Source organism: Oncorhynchus masou, chromosome 31, assembly GCF_036934945.1.
Source record: "Oncorhynchus masou masou isolate Uvic2021 chromosome 31, UVic_Omas_1.1, whole genome shotgun sequence".
Taxonomy (NCBI): domain Eukaryota; kingdom Metazoa; phylum Chordata; class Actinopteri; order Salmoniformes; family Salmonidae; genus Oncorhynchus; species Oncorhynchus masou.
The window spans coordinates 50,557,848-50,573,183 of NC_088242.1; the positions used below are offsets into that span (position 1 = coordinate 50,557,848).

At 44.8% G+C, this 15,336-nt stretch overlaps 1 protein-coding gene across 14 annotated transcripts in view; it reads left to right on the forward strand.

The window, feature by feature from the left end:
* Window positions 1-15,336, forward strand: part of LOC135524085 (neuronal cell adhesion molecule-like) — a 112,262-nt gene that overhangs the window by 82,689 nt on the left and 14,237 nt on the right. For 4 of the 14 annotated variants that reach the window (XM_064951275.1, XM_064951274.1, XM_064951281.1 and 1 more), the window contains exons 3-19: window positions 1,177-1,355; window positions 2,191-2,208; window positions 2,789-2,894; window positions 3,132-3,325; window positions 4,733-4,855; window positions 5,175-5,345; window positions 6,047-6,103; window positions 8,319-8,430; window positions 9,173-9,357; window positions 9,783-9,914; window positions 10,129-10,272; window positions 10,420-10,531; window positions 10,725-10,891; window positions 13,414-13,561; window positions 13,807-13,931; window positions 14,205-14,234; window positions 14,801-14,902. In XM_064951275.1, the coding sequence (XP_064807347.1) occupies window positions 1,271-1,355; window positions 2,191-2,208; window positions 2,789-2,894; window positions 3,132-3,325; window positions 4,733-4,855; window positions 5,175-5,345; window positions 6,047-6,103; window positions 8,319-8,430; window positions 9,173-9,357; window positions 9,783-9,914; window positions 10,129-10,272; window positions 10,420-10,531; window positions 10,725-10,891; window positions 13,414-13,561; window positions 13,807-13,931; window positions 14,205-14,234; window positions 14,801-14,902 (2,011 nt within the window). In that variant the 5' untranslated portion in view covers window positions 1,177-1,270. Of the gene's footprint in view, window positions 1-1,176; window positions 1,356-1,450; window positions 1,470-2,190; window positions 2,209-2,788; window positions 2,895-3,131; window positions 3,326-4,732; window positions 4,856-5,174; window positions 5,346-6,046; window positions 6,104-8,318; window positions 8,431-9,172; window positions 9,358-9,782; window positions 9,915-10,128; window positions 10,273-10,419; window positions 10,532-10,724; window positions 10,892-13,413; window positions 13,562-13,806; window positions 13,932-14,204; window positions 14,235-14,800; window positions 14,903-15,336 lie in introns of those variants that run through there. The other 10 variants (XM_064951277.1, XM_064951285.1, XM_064951276.1 and 7 more) reach the window with 7 other exon arrangements.

Consider the following 15,336-nt stretch of genomic DNA (forward strand, 5'->3'; position numbering starts at 1 on the left):
TAAACGCAATATGTAAAGTGTTGGGCCCATGTTAAATGAGCTGAAATTGTCCATATGCACGAAAAGTTTATTTTTCTAACATGTTGTGCACAAAATTCATACACCTGATAGGTGTGGCATATCAAGAAGCTGATTAAATAGCAATGATCATTACACAGGTGCACCTTGTGCTGGGGACGCTAAAAGGCCACTCTAGAAGGTGCCGTTTTGTCACACAACACAATGGCACAAATGTCTCAAGTTTTGAGAAAGCGTGCAATTGACATGCTGACTGCAGGAATGTCCACCAGAGCTGTTGCCAGACTATTGAATGTTAATTTCTCTACCATAAGCCGCCTCCAATTTCGTTTTAGAGAATTTGCCGGTATGTCCAACCGGTCAGTCAGTCAGTCAGATCGACAGATAGATAGACAGAAAGTGAGAAAAGAGGAGAGCAGAGAGTGTCTGTACACTGGCAGGATGTCGTCTGAGGTTGATGGTTGATATAATCGATATGGCAGGTGCCTAATGGTACTGTCGTCATTGCAGTGACTATCTGGGCTAAATGAAGCCACATGGGCCATGTCACTCCCTATTCCAGTGCACTACATCACAACGGCACACACACACACACACACACGCCCGCGCGCACACACACACACGCACGCACGCACGCACGCACACACACACACACACACACACACACACACACACACACACACACACACACACACATCTAGATCAAAACGATAGCTCCCAGCCTCCTAGCCAAGTCCATCACCATCTGCATGGCATGGGCCATCGATCCACAGTCACAGCAACAGCCATCTATATCTGTCTCTCTAGAGTGAATTGTGACTTTCTCATTCACATACTGATATAACTGTAATTCTTAAATGTGTCACAGTCTCATATTCATGATTGTTTTACAACCATGCATACTGGATTTGGTTTTCATCTCAATAATGTATGTTTCTGTATGTTCTCTCCCCCTTCTATTTTTGTATCCATTCATCTCTCTGTCTCTCTGTCTCTGTCTCTGTCTGTCTCTCTCTGTGTCTCTGTCTCTCTCTCTCTCTGTCGCTCTCTCTCTCTGTCTCTCTCTGCTATTCTCTCTCTCTCTCCTTCTGCCATTCCCTCTCTCCCCCTCTGCCACTCTCTCTTTGTCTCTCTATGTCTCTCTCTCTCTCTCTCTAGTTGTGAATGTGCACGTGGCCGAGGGGTTCTGATTGAGGGGAGAGGGGGGACTTATCTCTGTCTGGGGGAGGACCTTTGCATCAGACGACCAATCATGGAGAGGACGAGGGCGAGAGCAACAGTGTTCCTGATGCTGTTCCTGGGTAACCCCGGCAACGCTCTGGAAGTCCCACTAGACCGTAAGAACTATTAACACATCACAGTCAAGAACATTCAAGCAATGTGGAGTCTGGAAGAGGTTGTAATAACCTCGAAAGAGTCATCTCTTTGTAACTGTTGGCTCCCACTAGACCGTAAGAACTTAACACATCATAGTCTCCCTCTCTCTCTCTCTCTCTCTCTCTCTCTCTCTCTCTCTCCTTCTCCCTCTCTCTCTCTCTCTCTCTCTCCCTCTCCCTCTCCCTCTCCCTCTCTCTCTCTCGCTCTCTCTCTCTCTCTCTTTCTCTCTTTCTCTCTCGCCCTCTCCCTCTCCCTCTCCCTCTCTCTCTCTCTCTCCCTCTCTCTCTCTCTCTCTCTCTCTCTCTCTCTCTCTCTCTCTCTCTCCTTTGGCCTCACTCTTCAAGTCAAAGCTGTATTGATATGGATACAGAGTCTGTAAGATGAGTCAGTAAGAGGTTGTGAGAATAATATTCTTTATTGATCCAAGGCTTTCATTTGTAAAAATGTGGCTACTTGGTTTTCTAATGAACACGTACCTTGTTGCCTCATTACATTTGTATACCTTCGCCGAGTAAGAAGAGTAGGTTTTCTTGTCGTTTTAAGTGCTTAGAGACCCATGCCCACACCAAATACATAATGTGGAAATATAACCACTGTATGTTGTGTGAGTAATGTTTGGAATCATTGACCGTGTTGGAAGTTATCCAATGTCTGGAAAAGGTAACTAACTCTTCTTCTGCCCACCATCTTCTGAAGGGGAGCAACGGGGGGGGGGGGGGGGGGTTACTTTTTCAACACTAATGTCTGGCTCTCTTTATTATGTCCAAAAATGTATGCTGATTCTTGGGAGAAAAGCTAAAGTTCTGGAAGGATGTAAGTGAAGCTCCCCTGTCACCATGCCTGCGTCAATTCAGTGTGACCACAGAGACTGTGACTTGAGCACTTTGCGTCGTGAATTTGGGCATTTCTTGTATTGTCGCTGTTGGTTTTGCGCTTCTCCGTGTGGATTCGAGTGGATTTGAGCATTGGTCTGACTTGCATGCAGTGCTCTTGTTGTTGTTGATTTGTTTGCTCCTTTTGTGTGGTGTGGTTTTGCTGTGATTCAGTAGGGAAACGTCAGGTCCCGTAAAACACGTAAAGGCATGATTCCTCATATCAGTTATTTTAAATAATAAATCCGTCTGCTGTTCCTTTGGAGAGAAATACGTTTGAAGAAAGATGATTATGAAGCAGATTATCCAGGACTGTACTTCAGTCCCCTGCATGCTTTTATGTTCCCATCATCCAATGATTTGATCTGAATGTTTAGGTCAGCAATTTAGCCCGATTCAATTTCAGTGTAGTGAGCCGGTGCAGCCCTGCTCGCTGTGTGCTTGATCAATAACAGTTGAAAACTTAGCTCTGCAGGAAGGGCAGGGATTGATATGACTGTGTCCCTCTGTGCTTGCCGTAGTGCCGCAGCCACCAACCATAACCCACCAGTCTCCCAAGGATTTCATCATCGACCCTCGGGAGAACATCGTCATCCACTGTGATGCCAAGGGGAAGCCGCATCCCAGGTACACACACACACACACACACACACACACATACGCATGTATACGTGCACACACACGCACACACACACAAAGCCAGTTGTTGTACCGCTCGCACTTGTGTCAAATGACAGAGTAGTCGGCTAAATCCCGAACAGATATACTGCTTAGCCACTTTATTAGCTATATAAAATACTCTGCTACAATGACAGATAAAGGGATTTAGATGTTCACTTAACATTGACATCAACCCACTTACAGCTTCTCGTGGACCAGGAACGGGACCCACTTTGACATTGACCAGGACCCCAAGGTCACAATGCGACCCCACTCTGGCACCCTGGTGGTGGACATCAGTGGAGAGAAGGTTGAGTCATATGAGGGGGTGTACCAGTGTACGGCCAGGAACGAACATGGGACTGCAGTATCAAACAATATCGTCATCAGACAGTCCAGTAAGCATCTCTAAGATGTGTTATCGCTTTCACCTTTTCGACGTCATTTTCTGTCTGTCTCCCTCTCGCCCTCTCTCATTTTCTTCCCTCTCTCTCTAGCTCTCTCTTACTCTCGCCGGGCCTTTCACCAGTCTGTCTCTCCGATATCTCACCTCTCGGTCTTCTCATATCACCCCGTGTCTGTCTCACTCTATTCTCCACTGAGCTCATCTCTAATGTGTCTCTGATTTGTGACCATTCAATCTTTCTTCTCTCTTTTCTTGACACGAATAAGATGTATTTTCCATCATCAATGCTCTCTTCATGGAAGGTAAAGGTAACATGTGGAAAGACAGCATGATAATAATGGTTACCTGGATACACCTATTTAAGCTAGAACTCATTCCTTCCATGTAGCTTTAACTCACTACTTCCATGTAGCTACAACTCATTCCTTCCATGTAGCTTTAACTCACTACTTCCATGTAGCATTAACTCACTACTTCCATGTAGCTAGAACTCATTCCTTCCATGTAGCTAGAACTCATTCCTTCCATGTAGCTTTAACTCACTACTTCCATGTAGCTTTAACTCACTACTTCCATGTAGCTAGAACTCATTCCTTCCATGTAGCTTTAACTCACTACTTCCATGTAGCTTTAACTCACTACTTCCATGTAGCTAGAACTCATTCCTTCCATGTAGCTTTAACTCACTACTTCCATGTAGCTTTAACTCACTACTTCCATGTAGCTAGAACTCATTCCTTCCATGTAGCTAGAACTCATTCCTTCCATGTAGCTAGAACTCATTCCTTCCATGTAGCTTTAACTCATTCCTTCCATGTAGCTAGAACTCATTCCTTCCATGTAGCTAGAACTCATTCCTTCCATGTAGCTTTAACTCATTCCTTCCATGTAGCTTTAACTCATTCCTTCCATGTAGCTAGAACTCATTCCTTCCATGTAGCTAGAACTCATTCCTTCCATGTAGCTTTAACTCACTACTTCCATGAAGCCAGAACTCAATCATTCCATATAGCCAGAACTCACTACTTCCATGTAGCTAGAACTCATTCATTCCATATAGCCAGAACTCACTACTTCCATGTAGCCAGAACTCATTCATTCCATATAGCCAGAACTCATTCATTCCATAGAGCTAGAACTCATTCATTCCATGTAGCCAGAACTAATTCCTTCCATGTAGCTAGAACTAATTCATTCCATATAGCCAGAACTCACTACTTCCATGTAGCCAGAACTCATTCATTCCATATAGCCAGAACTCCATGTCCCCTCATTCTGTCAGACCTTTTGTTGACATTCGATGACTGTAGAAACCACACACTGGTACAGTATACCATGTTTTCCTCATGTGTATTTGGTCTATCTAACTTATGAAGTGTGTTCCTCTCCACCTCTTCAGGGTCGCCCTTGTGGTCGAAGGAAAGAAACGAGCCGATCATCGTTCAGGAGGGCGTGTCTCTGGTGCTACAGTGCCGGCCCCCTGCCGGCCTGCCTCCTCCCATCATCTTCTGGATGAACATCAGTAAGTTGCATGCTATTTGTTGTGTCTAGGCCTGTTAGCTACGTACTGTACATAGAGAAGGAGAAATGCACACACCCAAGTTTCTGAATGGGGAAATCTTATATCTTCTGTCCTGTTTCTTTCTGGGTTCTTTGCTTGTAAATGATGAAATGAAATGAGATATTTTACTAAAGTCTCAAAATTGTTGCTCACTGACATTCCTCCTAATTGCCACTCTTGCCCAGCCTCCCAGAGACGGACTCAGATCATTGGGATATCCCCAGGCATAAAACATGTCTCTCCCTTTTGACTTCAACACATCTCTCCTCTCCTCCCTTAGACTTCCAGAGGCTGCCTCAGAGCAGCCGCGTGTCCCAGGCGTTGAATGGAGACCTGTACTTCTCCAATGTCCTGAAGGAGGACTCGAGGAACGACTACATCTGTTATGCCCGCTTCCCCCACACGCAGACCATCCAGCAGAAACAACCCATCACCGTCACAGTGCTCAACCGTAAGTGTGTGCGTGTGCGCACGAGTGAATGCGAGCATGTGTGTTCTTGCATGTGGGTGTGAATGTGCTTGTGCCCTGAACGTGGTACCTTCAGGTGTTTGGAAATTGCTTCCAAGGATGAACCAGACTTGTGGAGGTCTTGGCTGATTTCTTTTGATTTTCCCATAATGTTAGGCAAAGAGGCACTGAGGTTGAAGGTAGGCCTTGAAATACATCCACAGGTACACCTCAAATTGACTCAAATGAAGTGGATTATCAGAAGCTTCTAGAACCATGACATAATTTTCTGGAATTTTCCAAGCTGGTTAAAGGCACAGTCAACTTAGTGTATGTAAACTTCTGACCCACTGGAATTGTGATACAGTGAATTATAAGTGAAATAATTTGTCTGTAAACAATTGTTGGAAAAATGACTTGTACAATCAACTTGCCAAAACTATAGTTTTTCAACCACTCCACAAGACATTTGTGGAGTGGTTGAAAAACTAGTTTTAATAACTCCAACCTAAGTGTATGTAGACTTCCGACTTCAACTGTGTACTTTTTATGTATGATCAGTATCCAGTATTTTGTTCCGTTCACACGGTTTGACTTTAGAATCAAGCATTTATGTTAATTTTGTCCATTCCCTTTACTGCTTTTTTTTTACATCACTCGATTTCAACATGTGGCATGTTTGATTATTTCCTGTTGTGTTACAGTGGATGCAATCAATGAGACTGTTGCTGCTTTGTACAATGAAACTGATTTTCTTAGTGGTGAGTTTTGGTACCCCCTAGTGGTCACCCTCCTCCCGTAGTAATCAACCAACTAGATACCAACCTCTAACATGACAGTAACCCCTTAACCTTTTCCTTAGTGATCTGTCCCTACGTTAGGAGGGAACCAATATTAGCAATCAAACACATAACCAGCGTTAACCCTTTACCCTAGTGATACCCTTTCCCGTAGTAGTAAACCAATACTAGAACTCACATTTTGTGAGAGACTACTTTCTTTCCGACAGCAACTATTTATTAACACCATTTCAAATGCTGAACCATTGCATGATGGTTCTAACCTTTGCCATCCCCATACACACCATGGCCAAAAGTATGTGGACAGCCCTTCAAATGAGTGGATTCGGGCTGTTTCAGCCACACCCGTTGCTGACAGGTGTATAAAATCGAGCACACAGCCATGCAATCTCCATAGGAAAACATTGACAGTAGAATGGCCCGTACTGAAATGCTCAGTGACTGTCAATATGGCACCGTCCTTGGATGCCACCTTTCCGACAAGTCAGTTCATCAAATTTCTGCCCTGCTAGAGCTGCCCCGGTCAACTGTAAGTGCTGTTATTGTCAAGTGGAAACATCCAGGAGCGACAATGGCCCAGCCGCTAAGTGGTAGGCCACACAAGCTTACAGAATGGGACCACCGAGTGCTGAAGCACGTAGCGTGTAATAATCTTCTGTCCTCGGTTGCAATTCCCAACCGAGTTCCAAACTGCATCTGGAAGTAACGGCAGCACAAGATCTGTTTGTCGGGTTTCCATGGCACACAAGCCTAGGATAGCCATGCACAATCCTCTGGAGTCTGGAGCAGTGGAAACGCGTTCTCTGAAGGGATGAATCATACTTCACCGTCTGGTAGTCCAACAGACGAATCTGGGTTTGGCGGATGCCAGGAGAACGCTACCTGCCCCAATGCAATAGGGGCAACTGTAAAGTTTGGTGGAGGAGGAATAATGGTCTAGGGCTGTTTTTCAAGGTTCGGGCAAGGCACCTTAGTTCCAGTGAAGGAAAATCTTAACGCTACAGCATACAATGACATTCTAGACAATTCTGTGCCTTCAACTTTGTGGCAACAGTTTGGGGAAGGCTGTTTATGTTTCTTGTGGCTGAATGGAAGCAAGTCCCCGCAGCAATGTTCCACCATCTAGTGGAAAGCCTTCCCAGAAGAGTGGAGACTGTTCAGCAGCAAACGGGGGACCAACTCCATATTAATGCCCATATGATTTAGGAATGAGATGTTCAACGAGCAGGTGTCCACATACCTTTGGTCACGTAGTGTATCTTGTAAATGGACAAATAACAATATATATTTTATTCAGTAGACTACTTAAAAAAAAGATTTCTCTCTATTATAGTGATGTATTGAATTAGAGCAAAGTAGATTGACAGCTTCCAAACTGTGAATGGTCCAACCACTACCAACACCACAGTTTGTTGTCCTATTATTTTACACACAGCCGACCTAATTCTTTCCCCCCAATCCACTTTTAAAACGATCTTTCATTTCCTATCAGTTCATTTCTCATTGTTTGTAAAAGCATCACTTCCTGTGTGTCTGTCTGTCCGGTACCCTGAAGATACATGTCTTGTGAATAGATACAGTCAGTGATTTTGTCAGGAGGCCACATCCAAGCCAATTCGGAGAGAGTCGATTCTCAAAGTAATGCTTGCGATGCACCTCAATTAATGTCTACATGTATCATCATTGCCACAATCACAAGCACCATTCGTTGAACGCATGAAATCATAACCGCCAATAACCCTTTTGATTGTCCTCGACGTATTTGTTATCCTTATCTTACACTACTAGAAAGTAGCTTACTGTTATAACTGCATAGGAAAATACATGTTCTAGAACTGTATACCGCCTCTTAGTACCCCTCGACCAATGAGCACCTTCACAGTAAGTGATGAAGGCAAGGATTCAATCCAACACCTGCACGCAGCGATAGACTTTTAATTAAAGGCAATTTCGTGTATGCTTGCGGAGATCAGGTTCACTAAAAACCCTGCTCAAACAGGAATTACCTTTGAAAGTCAATTGCTGGGTTTTGAGTGTGTGAGCCCTGACCTGACCTGGTCCTCCACCGTGGCTCAGCACTGACTGTGGTAGAGGAGCCATAGAAATAGAATAGATAGAACAGTAGAAGTCTTGTTGTGACCTACTGTGTCTCTGACCCCTCCCCCTGTGGCTGCAGATGGCTCGGCGGAGGAGAGGAGACCCACCTTCCTGATTCCGTCTGGCTCCAGCAGCTCCAAGATGGTGCTGAGAGGACAGGTCCTGGAGTTGGAGTGTATCGCTGAGGGACTGTAAGGACACAGTGTCAACGAGAAAATGTCCATTTTGTTTGACCTGTATTATGTTGTTTTATTTATATACCTCTACTATTAATGCATTATACCATTTTGTATGTGTGCTTATACACTGGCTGTGCAAAACATGATGCTCTTTCCATGACATAGACTGACCTGGTGAATCCAGGTGAAAGCTACGGTCCCTTATTGATGTCACTTGTTAAATCCACTTCAATCAGTGGAGATGAATGGGAGGAGATAAGTAAAAGAAGGATCTTTAAGCCTCGAGACAGTTGAGACTTGGATTGGGTATGTGTGCCATTCAGAGGGTGAATGGGCAAGACAAAAGATTTGACATGCCTTTGAACGGGGTTTATTGCTGTAGGTTTCCTGTGTGTGTCAGGAATGGTCTACCACCCAAAGGGCATTCAGCCAACTTGACACAACTGTGGGAAGCATTGGAGTCAACATGGACCAGCATCCCTGTGGAACGCTTGTAGAAAGGGAAAAGGGAAAGGGGGATACCTAGTCAGTTGTACTACTGAATGCGTTTCAACTGAAATGTCTTCCGCATTTAGCCCAGCCCCTCTGAATCAGAGAGGTGCGGGGGCTGCCGTAATCGACATGCCCCGACATATTGAGGCTGTTCTGAAAGCAGAAGGAGGGGGGGGGGGGGGGGGGGAGTTCACTGGAAACTTCTTATGTGTTCTCCATCTGTTTCTTTCCCCTCCCTCCCTCCCTCTCCTCCCCCCTCCAGACCCACTCCAGAGGTCTCATGGAGTAAGGTGAGCGGGGAGTTCCCTGCCCAGCGGACCTCCTTCCTGCACTTCCAGAAGACACTGCGCATTGTTGACGTGTCTGAGGCGGACGCCGGAGAGTACCGCTGCACCGCCCGCAACCGCCTGGCCTCCGTACACCACACCATCCGCGTCACCGTCAAAGGTTTGTCATGTGACTTAGCAGTTAGTGCCACTGACTGGCTGGCACGCGTGTAGCCTATAGCAGAGCGGCCACGGGTTAGAATTCAACCCACCGCTCTTGTGACTTGCGGTAGTCCTACTTTTCCTTTCTGCTTTTCACTATGCTGTTCAATAACACCACAAGACAACAGTCAGCGATGAGCAGGGCTGAAATCGGTTGGGAACGCACGGCTGACTTGGTCTACCTGCCTTCTGGGCTTCGATGCTGCCTATCTAGCTCCTATATAGATTTTTAAATGGTGTTATCTGGAGCAGGGGGTTCAGTCATTAACCGGTTGCCTGCCTTTCCATATTGTTCACTGTGCCATTGTTGCTGACCCTTTGGGACGTGAGGTAATCAATAACCCAACCATCGGCTTGCCTTGTGCTCCCCTGTTCCCCTCCCAGCGGCCCCGTACTGGATCAGTACCCCCAGAAACCTGGTGCTGGCTCCCAGAGAGAGGGGTAATCTGATCTGCAGGGCCAGCGGTACCCCCAAACCCACCATCACCTGGGCCATGAACGGAATCCCCATAGAAAGTGAGTACTCAGTATTGATTGATTAATTGATCGATTGATTGAGTGGCATTGCCTATGTCTCGTACAGTGCACTCACTGTGCACAGACACTAAAAGTATATTTCCCCAAACATTTGCAGTTAAGTCATTGTATGTGCCAATGTGAGGTTCAGACAAGTGAATCATTTTGTAGGTTTATGATGACACGTTTGACACTTGTTTTGATCCTTTGATAGATTCACCTAAGGACCCTAGTAGGAAGGTGGAGGGCGACACCATCATCTTCGAGGAAGTCCAGACTGGATCCAGCGCAGTCTATCAGTGCCACGCCTCCAATGAATATGGATATCTGCTGTCCAATGCCTTCGTCAACGTTCTCTGTGAGTCGGCACATACTTGAATTGAGAACGCAGGGCCCTTTTCTGCCTCTGCATCGGAGCGCATCATGATGTGATCGACACTGCATGAACTCAGTACTCAGTATTGTTGTCACGTGGTTTGTCATGAAGCATTTGTTGTCTCCATAGCTGAAACTCCCAGAGTCCTGACACCAGCTAACAAGGTCTACCAGGTGATCAGGAACAGCCGCGCCTTACTGGACTGTTCCTCCTTCGGCTCGCCCATCCCCAAAATAACATGGTGAGTTCATGGCCCATTTCAATTCTTAGAAGACGACATCCAGATTTTCCACCCTTCTCTCAATGTTTCCACTATTGTTAAATCCGTGATGAGGAAGGGGAGGGGGTGGGAGAAGGGTGGAGAATATCTGACGCAGTCAAATGTGTTCCCAGCTTAGAAGCTCATAGCCTGTGGTTCCCCTATCCCCTGTCAGGTTTAAGGACAGCAGGTCCAGCACCCTGGACGGGGACCCCTACGTGCTGCATGAGAACGGGACTCTGGAGATACACGTGGCCCAGGCCCTCAACAGTGGGAAGTACACTTGTGTGGCCAGGAACTCTCTGGGCATCTCCGAGAACCACGTCTATCTTGAGGTGAAAGGTGAGAGCCTGGGATGACCACAAAACACCCTGTCTCCTCTGTTTGTTTTATGCCTTTGTTATTTAGCTTTTTTTGAAACAGACTTCCAAGAGTTGCTGAAAATTATTTGTCATATTTTGACATCATTCCTGAAGGACGGTTACAGTAAAGAATGTATAACAGCTGGACAAGCTTTGGTTCATCCTTTAGGGGCGAGTGGGGTAAGCTGAGCCCTGTTTTACATTCAGCATTACTCCGTCAAGGGAAATGTACTATTCTTCCTAACATACAGTTGTAGCCGGAAGTTTACATGCACCTTAGCCGAATACATTTAAATTCAGTTTTTCCACAATTCCTGACATTTAATCTGAGTAAAAACTCCCTGTCTTAGGTCAGTTAGGATCACCACTTTATTTGAAGAATGTGAAATGTCAGAATAATAGTAGAGATAATGATTAATTTCAGCTTTTATTTATTTCATCACATTGCCAGTGGATCAAAGTTTACATACACTCAATTAGTATTTGGTAGCATTGCCTTTAAATTGCTTAACTTAGGTCAAACGTTTCAGGTAGCCTTCCACAAGCTTCCCACAATAAGTTGGGTGGATTTTGGTGCTGGTGTAACTGAGTCAGGTTTGTAGGCCTCCTTGCTCGCACATGCTTTTTCAGTTCTGCCCACAAATTTTCTATAGAATTGACGTCAGGACTTTGCCACTCGAATATCTTGACTTTGTTGTCCTTAAGCCATTTTGCCACAACTTTGGAAGTATGCTTGGGGTCATTGTCCATTTGGAAGACCCATTTGCGACCAAGCTTTAATTTCCTGACTGATGTCTTGAGATGTTGCTTCAATATATCCACATAATTTTCTTTCCTCGTGATGCCATCTATTTTGTGAAGTGCAACAGTCCCTCCTGCAGCAAAGCACCCCCACAACATGATGCTGTCACCCCTGTGATTCACGTTTGGAATGGTGTTCTTCGGCTTGCAAGCCTCACCCTTTTTTCTCCAAACATAACGATGGTCATTATGGCCATCAGACCAGAGGACATTTTTCCAAAAAGTATGCTCTTTGTCCCCATGTGCAGTTGCAAACCGTAGTCTGGCTTTTTTATGGCGGTTTTGGTGAGCGGCCTTTCACGTTATGTCAATATAGGGCGTTTTACTGTGGATATTCATACTTTTGTACCTGTTTCCTCCAGCATCTTCACAAGGTCCTTTGCTGTTGTTCTGGGATTGATTTGCACTTTTCGCACCAAAGTACATTCATCACTAGGAGACAGAACACGTCTCCTTCCTGAGCGGTTTGACGGCTGCGCGGTCCCATGGTATCTATACTTGCGTACTATTGTTTGTACAGATGAACGTGGTACCTTCAGGCGTTTGGAAATTGTTCCCAAGGATGAACCAGACTTGTGGAGGTCACAATTATTTTCTGAGGTCTTGGCTGATTTCTTTCGATTTTCTCATAATGTCAAGCAAAGAGGCACTGAGTTTGAAGGTAGGCCTTGAAATACATCCACAGGTACACCTCCAATTGACTCTTACGATGTCAATTAGCATATCAGAAGTTTCTAAAGCTATGACATAATTTTCTGGAATTTTCCAAGCTGTTCAAAGGCACAGTCAACTTGGTGTATGTAAACTTCTGACCCACTGGAATTGTGATACAGTGAATTATAAGTGAAATAATCTGTTTGTAAACAATTTCTGGATAAATTACTTGTGTCATGCACAAAGTAGATTTCTTAACCCACTTGCCAAAACTATAGTTTGTTATCAATACATTTTTGGAGATGTTGGAAAACTAGTTTTAATGTCTCTAACCTAAGTGTATGTAAATGTCCGACTTCAACTGTAGGTTATCTAAATATATTTTAGGATGTTGTGTTTCCCTGGAAATAATTAGAATTAATGTAAACATTTGTCCAAAAAAAGTGTTCTCTTGGTACAACTTAACCCAAGCATGGGGTAAATTGAGCCGCAGGACAGTGTAAGTTAAGACACCTACAAATGTCTGTACTGAATGAAATATTACCACTATCTTTCTAAAACAATGTCTATCTTTATTTCCCAAACACAATTCAACATAGTCACAATCACGTTTTTGTCTTTTAATAATTTTAAGCATATTGGTTTAACTTACCCCAAAGCAAACATTTTGACGATATTAGCCCTCACAGTTACTAGGATGCACTTACATGCTTGGTTTAGGACCTCGTATTGAAGCTTATAGAGACCCCAACTGATGTATTGAACAATCTTGAATATCTACTTTGGTTCAAATACAAGTATAATGAAACCTGAACACAATACATTAATTTGACTTGGTGAAAATATATTTTTTGGGTCTTAACTCGCTTACCACTTTTTCCATGTGGGTTCTTGGTTGACATGAAATGATGACCTCTTCCTAACTATTTTGTCAAATTATTAATTTTGGTTTATGGTTTCCTAGAAACAAGGGAGGCTCAACTTACCCCTTTGACTCAACTTACTCTGCTCTCCTTTACTGAGTTTCCTGACCCCCTCTCCCCTCAGAGCCCACGCGTATCCTGAAGCAGCCGGAGTACAAGGTGGTGCAGAGGAACAGGAACGTGGTGTTTGAGTGTAAAGTAAAACACGACCCCTCCCTCATCCCGACCATGACCTGGGTCAAAGACAACGGAGAACTACCCGACGACGAGAGGTCGGTCAAACACACATTTTCCAACATGGAGCACCATGCAATTATATCTACAATAGTCAGTCCAAGCTTCATATTATGTCTCCTCTTGTGACAGTATTTTAGTTGATCCGTTATTCCATCAAGGCTAATCTTCCTGACTTCATACGCAAAACACACAAATCAACCCAAACAAAAGGGTTGTACACTAACTTAAGAGGCCATAAGAGGAGGCATTAAACTGACTGACATCGACTATGTCTTCCCAGGTTTGTGGTGGACTCTGACAGCCTGACCATAACCGACGTGTCAGAGAATGACGCAGGAACTTACACCTGCATCATGGTCACTACTCTGGACCAGGACTCTGCTAGCGCTGAGCTCATTGTTGTCGGTATGTTCACTCTCTCATACGAACAACCTCCACATGCTTTTGTGAATCCTTCCTCAAAGTACAAGTGTAACTGGGTGATTTTCTTTACCTTCCTTGAAGTATAACACCATTTCTGTTAAGAGTATGGGGTAGTGTTTTTGCGGAAAAGAACATTATTCTATCCTAAATGTGTAATAATTCCCAGTGAGAGAGAAGGTGGTCTGTCTTATTGTACCACTAACCGCTGACCCCCCCCCCCCCTACTTCACTCCTACCTGCCCTCCTACCTGGCAGAGGCAGCTCCTACTCCAGCTATAGTCTACGGTAAACCAGCATCACACACAAGCGGGTGCTTAAGCTATGCTTCCACGCTTGTGTGTGTGGGGGATCTGTCAGTCTGGTCTGCAAACTCAAGCATGCTCCGCTGCTCGCAGATGTGATCATCTATTCTGTTTGTTTGTAATATCACCAAACCCTGGACTGATGGGCGGACGGAAGGGACTATAATTTTTGATTTAACCACCATGTTTTATGGCCTTTTTGGATTTCAGTCTTACTGTCGGTGCGGTTTGCAGATTTTTGTTCTCCGCCGTATGTTTGAACGCTCATGCTGTTTTGCATGTGTTGAGTAGATATGTGGTGCAATTAAAACTCCTAGGTTGTGAGTGTGAAGTAATTAGCATTGCCTCCCTCTCCATCCCGTCACACAGTGGGGTCCTTCTGAAATGCGTCATCGTCTCCATCCATCCGGCCCGAGGGCGCATGCTGCTTTATCTTTATCCAAAACATTGAGTCTTGGCGTTGCTGCTGTGCCATTAAAGTGCTATTCCAATGCACCGTTCTAAACCCAGTTGATTTATCTCATCACGTCTTGTGTGTATCTTCTCCAGAACAACCAGACCCTCCTACTGACCTGGAGCTGACAGACCAGAAGCCCAGGAGTGTCCAGCTCACCTGGATACCCGGAGACGAACACAACAGCGCTATTCACGGTATGTGTGTGCGTGCGTGCATGTGTGTCTGTTAATGACCTTACTGACCTACTCTCCGAAGCTCCCAGAAGCTCGAAGCTGACTGTATCGTTATTATCCTGAGCGTGTACTCTAGCTAGTTGAACTCAGTCTGTGTTTAATGAGGTTAGCACCACTCAGAGCACTTTCTGAGTTATGTTTCCACAGCACTACCCCATGTCATATGTTTTCAACATTGGATTTCATGGGTTTTTAAAATATGCAGGTTTGGGTATCGGGTCTTCCAGGATGTTCTCGTTAATTATCCGGTATATGAATGCGCTCAGAGAGCTTCGGCCTACTTGCATTTGATTGTTAACTCCGAAGACGGGAGTTGGCTAATACATTCCAAATACAATCTAATGGTTGGAGTGTAAAAAAACATGGCTTGCATTATCTGCAATCGCTCACCACTT